This window comes from Cuculus canorus, unplaced genomic scaffold, assembly GCF_017976375.1.
Source record: "Cuculus canorus isolate bCucCan1 unplaced genomic scaffold, bCucCan1.pri scaffold_65_arrow_ctg1, whole genome shotgun sequence".
Classification (NCBI taxonomy): Eukaryota; Metazoa; Chordata; class Aves; order Cuculiformes; family Cuculidae; genus Cuculus; species Cuculus canorus.
The window spans coordinates 477,506-483,583 of NW_026527845.1; the positions used below are offsets into that span (position 1 = coordinate 477,506).

Below are 6,078 nucleotides of genomic sequence, written 5' to 3' on the forward strand. Positions count from 1 at the left end.
GTCAGGGGTGTCCAACTGCAGCTCCTGCCTCCCCTCCTGCTTGGAACAACCCACGTCCCCCCCCAACCCCGAGTTCACTATACCCAGCACCCAGAACCAGCCCCTCTGTGACATCAGATTGGGGACAAGGGCTCTGCGAGCAGCGTGAGCACTGTGGGCAGTCGGTCGGCTGGTGCCATGCTTGTCACTAGCTCTCAGTTGGTTCTTCACCTCCTTAGCACTACTGGCATCATGAAGATGCTCTTCTTCTTCGTCCTGCTGGCCCTGTGCCTGCCTGTGCAGGGATCGTGGCAGACCTGCGAGTAAGTGGCATGGGTTGTTGGTCACAACAATCCCAGGAAACACTCCAGGCTTGGGGAAAAGTGGAGGAAAAGGACCTGGGGGTGCTGGTCAACAGTAGCCAAACATGTTACAGCAGTGGCCCTGGTGGCCAAGAAGGCCAAGAGCATCCTGGCTTGCATCAGCCATGGGGTGGGCAACGGGAGCAGGGAAGGATTGTCCTCTTGGACTCGGCACTGGGAAGGCTATACCTAGAATCCTGCGTTCAGTTTTGGGCCCCTCATGCCAAGAAAGATCTTTAGGGGCTGGAGCATGTGTGGAGAAGATAATGGAGCTGGGGAAGGGTCTAGAGCCCGGGGGTTGAGGGAGCATCTGAGGGCCCTGGGGCTGTATAGTCTCTAGAAGACGAGGCTGAGGGGAGACCTCATAGTTCTCTGCAGTTCCCGCAAAGGAGGCCGTGGTGAGGTGAGTGTTGTTCTGTTCTCCCAAGGGACAAGAGATACAACAATTGGCAATGGACTCAGGTTGGGCTAGAGGAGGTTTAGATTGGATGTTAGGAAGAATTTCTTTACTGAAAGAGTGGTGAAACCCTGGCAGAGGCTGCCCAGGGCAGTGGTGGAGTCCTCATCCCTGTAGGTGTTAAAATACCAAGTTGCTGTGGTACATTGGGACATGGCTTAGTAGGTACGGTTGGTGTTGTGTTGGTGGTTGGACTGGAAAATCTTCAGGACTCTTCCAACCTTAACATTTCTATGCCCTTCCCAGAGAGCCTGGGCTGCCACCCTTGGTGTTTCCCTCCTGGCTCTTGGCAGGCAGAGCTCGGAGCCAGGCGCTGCTGGCTGCCCCAAGGCCGCCCACACTCACCCCAGCAGCCGAGCATTCAGCAGGGGTATTTCGGGGGTCCAACCCTACCTCCTGCCTCCCCTCCTGCTTGGAACGACCCACGTGTCCCCCCTCCACCCCACCCCAAGTTCACTATACCCAGCACCCAGAACCAGCTCCTCTGTGACATCAGATAAGTTGCACAGGCTGTTGGTCACAACAACCCCAGGAAACACTCCAGGCTTGGGGAAAAGTGGAGGAAAAGGACCTGGGGGTGCTGGTCAACAGCAGCAGAACATGACCAGGCAGTGCCTGGGTGGCCAGGAGGAACAACAGCATCTTGGCTTAGATCAGCCATGGGGTGGCCAGCAGGAGCAGGGAAGGGTTGTCTCCTTGGACCAGGTGCTGGGGGGGCTGCACTTCAAATCCTGAGTTCAGGTTTGGGCCCCTCACTCCGAGAAAGACATTGAGGGACTGGAGTGCATTCAGAGGAAGGGAACAGAGCTGGGGAAAGGCCTGGGGAGCAACTTTTAGGAGGAGCTGCTGAGGCCCCTGGGGCTGTTTAGCCTGGAGAAGAGGAGGCTGAGGGGAGACCTCATCCTTCTCTGCAGCTCCCAGAAAGTACGGTTTATTGAGGCAGGTGTTATTTTATTTCTCCAAGGGACGAGTAACAGAACAAAAGGGAATGGTCTCAGATTGTGCCATGGGAGGTTTAAATTGGATATTAGGAACATTTTCTTTCCTGAAAGAGTGATGAAGCACTGGCAGAGGCTTCCCAGGGCAGCGGTGGAGTCCGCATCTGTGGAGGGCTTCAAAACCCATCCTGCTGGCCATGAGCCAGCCTGTGCAGGGATCATGGGAGACCTGCGAGTGAGTGGCACAGGCGCTGGGAGGGAGCTTGGGCAGCGCTGCTGGGCTTCACTGGAGGATGCTCGCTTCCCAACAGCTTCATCAACCCCATGTGGTTCCTTCCCCAACCCCACGCGGTCGCTGCCGTTCCTCACCAGCACCCAGGCTGCGGGCACAGCTCCCCTAAGGGGCTAAAGCAGAGACAGGGGTGGATGCCTGCACAACCCACAGGGTTCCCTGGCTCTGCGCTCCATGCAGCGATGCCGCGTGGGGAGAGAAGGTGCCTGACCTTCTGCCCAAACAGCATCAATGCCTCAAGCAGGACAGTAATGAGTTTCTGGTTCCCACAGGACCTGTGGACTCCGGCCCTTGGATTACTATGGCTATGGCTCAGCGCGTGTTGTTGGGGGCAGAGATGCCCAGCCAGGAGCCTGGCCATGGATTGTGAGCGTGCAGAAGGTCCGCGAGACGCACATCTCACACGTGTGTGGAGGGTCCATCATCCACCCCCAGTGGGTGCTGACGGCAGCCCACTGCTTCGTTGACGCCCAGTAAGGAGGAGCAGGGAACAGGGAGATCCCCAAAACCCCGGCACAGGCCCAGTGGGCAGCATCACGGGCAACTCCCAGCCCGGTTCCTTGCAGTGCACCCAGAAAAAGGCTGGGGTGGTGCCACTGCATCCCAGATGCCTCCATCTCCACAGTCCTTGTGGCTCAGGCATGTTGGGGCATAGATGCCCTAGAAGCTTTCCTCGCTCCCTTGGGAAGCAGGAGGCAAGGAGCTGCTGGGCTGCTCTAGCATGTGCCTCTGCTCCCTCTCACCCCTCTCGCCATCTGCCTTCCAGGAATGTCCCAGCGTGGTGCGTGGTGGCCGGTACCACCTCCTTAACTGATATGGGCCCAGAGGCACAAGTGCGCTACGTCAGACAGATCATCATTCATGAAGACTACTATAACACCACTCAGGCGAATGACATTGCCTTGATGGAACTGTACGAGCCTTTCCGGTGCGGCCCCTACGTGCAGCTCGCCTGCGTGCCTGACTTCTCACTGCAACTCTGGCAGCTGAGAAACTGTTATGTTAGCGGCTGGGGGGTCACCACGGCCAGATGTGAGTTCCCCAAAAGTATTTAAATCCTGGGTGCAAGCTGGGAACAATGGGCAGATGGGCTGGGCGTCCTGACAGCAGAGGCAGGAGCCAACGTCAGTCTGCAGAGTCATCTGTGTCTGGGGAGATGGGAATGAGCTGTCAGCCAGAGCAGGGTGGAAGGGAACACCACAATGCCTCTGTGGACGCAAAGCCAAGCCCTAGGGAAGGGAGGACGGGAACTGGCAGCAGCTGCCGGGTGCTCATTCCTGTCTTGTCCACAGCTGGAGGACTACCCCCAGCGCTGCAGGAGGCCAAGGTTCCCCTCATTGACATTCAAGTGTGCAACAGCAGCGGGTGGTACCGTGGGGACATCCACCCCCACAACCTGTGTGCGGGCTATCCGCAAGGCGGCATCGACACCTGCCAGGTAGGAGCATGATCCCAGTCCCGCCCCAGCAGCACCGGCAGCCCTGGCACAGCTGCCCCAACCTACCCCGGTGCCTGCTTTGAACAGCAAGTCCCCCTCCCACTGCTGAGTCCCCATCACTCCTGAGCTCCCCTCCCGTTCTCCAACTGCTTCTCCATGCTCAGCGTCCAGCCTGTCCCACAGCCCTGTGACTCTGCCCTTAAAGCCCATCCCACGTTCTCAACAGCCCATAGGTCCAGGCGCCAACGCTGGAATATCCCTCTGCCCCACAGCCAGGGTCCCTGGGCAGAGAGGAAAGAGAGCCCTGCCTTATAGTCCCACAGCCACCTCCTCAACCATGTTCTGTCGGCTCCAGAGCCGGAGCAGAGCCTTTCTGTGCAGGGAACACAGCTCTGGCTTCTGCTGGGAGAGAGCAGGAGCCAGCCCTGGCGCTGACAGAGCCCCCAGCACCCCCTGAATCCTCTCTCCTTCTTTGCAGGGGGACAGTGGGGGTCCTCTGGTCTGCCAAGATTCCTATGCTGACCACTTCTGGCTGGTGGGAGTGACCAGCTTTGGAGCAGGCTGTGCCAGAGCCCATCGTCCTGGGGTCTACACTTCCACACGGCACTTCCGTGACTGGATCCTCACCCAGATGATGCGGCGCTCAGTTAAAGCAGCCACTGCAACGCAACGCTTCTGGAGCCACTTTCTCACCACCTCGAACCCTGTTGAGATGCCCCAAACAACGGAGCCAAGTTATTCCAGCTCCTGCCTGTATCCACTCAACAAGCTGGTGGACTTCTTCACTCAGGTGCAGGAACTCCTGCAGGTCCTGAAAGGCGGAAGCACCTGAGAACAGGTGGAAGAGGATGCAGGGCAGGCTGCATGGGGCCACAACCATGTCCTTCTGGGGTAATGCCTGCTGCTCCAAAGGCAGCCTCAGGGGCCCAGACCTGCTTGATCCTGCCCTCATGCCTCAAATTGCCCATCCATGCCTACGGCAGATGGTTCTGTTTGCTTAGGATTCTGTTGCTGGTCTATTCTCTGTCTGAGAATAAAGAGTTTTCGCAGCAAACTCTGCTTCAGCCTCCTTCTGTCTCCTGGGCCAGGCAAGGACTCCAGGCCTGGTCCCTGCACAAGGAAAGGAGGGCACAAAGGTAAAGACTCACTCCAAAGGGTGAACCCATGCCTGGTGTGAGAGGAGGGAGAGAGTGCAGTGGAAGGGAAGAGCGGTCCCAGGGGCTGGAGGTCTTCAGAGAGTGGTTTGGGTTGGAAGGGACCTCAAAAAGGATTCAGTTCCAACACTCTACAGATGCTTTTGAGCTGTGTCTGGAACAGCACCTCACTCCTCCAAACCCCGGCCCCAATTAAACATCTCCATTAAATGCTCAACACATCACATGATTTCCTCAAACCGGTCAACATACAGTGCATTTGACATGGCTCGGACAGATCCACCCAGTATGGCACCTTCATTAAAACCATTTGCAGTGCACGAGACTGGCCCGGGATGGTTGAAATGCATTAAAAACACCTACAGGAACAGATCTCAAAGTGCATCCAACAGGAAAGCATAAAGAAGCACATCAGAACCTTGCACTGCAACCTAAATTCAATGAGGCAAGAGGGGGAACGAGGCGAGGTGGGATAAGGAAAGAGAGGGGGCTATACAAAAAGTTGTTACTATTACAAAAAGTGGAATATTTTAATTAATTAAGATCATCCAAGTAGCTGGATTTTTTGAAAGTCAGACAGAACATCCCTCTGATAGCACGGAGTTTGATAGCATGTTTCTTCACATAGTATTTTTCCAGGCACTTTTCTGTCTTGAGCAAAGCATGATCTGTGCTGAACAGATGTGTTTTTCTCTCTATTCAGCTCTGTTTGCAGTCTTTCCCTATCTCAAACAGAGATGGAGAGCTGCAGTCAGCTCCCAATGAGCAATAGATTACTGTTGTGAAATTCATAACAACATTAAAATGAATCCCTAGAAAATAATAGAACATGCATGAAATTTCTTGGAAAATGTATACATAGGCATGTAAGTAGGAAGTATCTTCTGTAATCAGCATTTGTCTTGCTGAACGTGACTGACGGGGATCGATCCCTCGTGTTGCCCAGGCCTGATAAAGGATGCCTGCTTTCTAAAACCACCAAACGAGTCCTAGAGAGTTTATTTGTCAGCATTTTGGGTGTCAGGGGGGTGAGGGCAGAGAGGGAAGACGTGAGAGAGGCAGGATGATGAAGGTAGGTGGTGGGGATGAAGGCAGCTGGGGGGAAATGTGGGCACAGAGGGGGGATGAAAGCAGAGAGGGGGTTGGGGCAGACTAGCATGGGATGATGGCAGATGGGGGTCGGGGAACGAAGCCATAGGGGGGACACGAGGCTGGGGGTGCGGGAGGCAAGAGACGGGGGATGAAAGTAGCAGACAGGGCAAGGAGAGGGCAGAGGTAAGGGGAAAGGGGGCAGAGGTGCAGCTGAAGGTCAGAGGCGAAGGCAAACAGGGGAGAGAGGCAGAGAGGGCGAGAGATACAAGAGGCAAGATGCAAAGGGTGGAAGAAAAGAGGAGAGAGGGGGCGAGGGCAGATGACAGAAGGCGGCACGAGGGCAAAGAGAAGGGGGGATGAGGGCAC

At 55.9% G+C, this 6,078-nt stretch overlaps 1 protein-coding gene across 1 annotated transcript; it reads left to right on the forward strand.

The window, feature by feature from the left end:
• The first annotated feature begins 231 nt into the window (after nucleotides 1–231).
• LOC128850744 (acrosin-like) lies at nucleotides 232–4,698 on the forward strand. The gene is made up of 6 exons (XM_054055727.1): nucleotides 232–302; nucleotides 1,092–1,168; nucleotides 2,285–2,501; nucleotides 2,795–3,060; nucleotides 3,321–3,466; nucleotides 3,945–4,698. Exons 1-6 carry the CDS (start codon nucleotides 232–234, stop codon nucleotides 4,296–4,298), a joined length of 1,131 nt encoding a protein of 376 aa, XP_053911702.1. The 3' UTR covers nucleotides 4,299–4,698.
• Nucleotides 4,699–6,078: the final 1,380 nt, after the last annotated feature.

What these genes read in the sequence shown, in the direction of transcription:
- LOC128850744 (XM_054055727.1), top strand. Translation starts at nt 232, where the DNA reads ATGAAGATGCTCTTCTTCTTCGTCCTGCTGGCCCTGTGCCTGCCTGTG. An exon ending in GGGGGTCACCACGGCCAGAT is followed by an intron (nt 3,061 to 3,320) that starts GTGAGTTCCCCA and finishes TCTTGTCCACAG; the next exon opens with CTGGAGGACTACCCCCAGCG. An exon ending in GCGGCATCGACACCTGCCAG is followed by an intron (nt 3,467 to 3,944) that starts GTAGGAGCATGA and finishes CCTTCTTTGCAG; the next exon opens with GGGGACAGTGGGGGTCCTCT.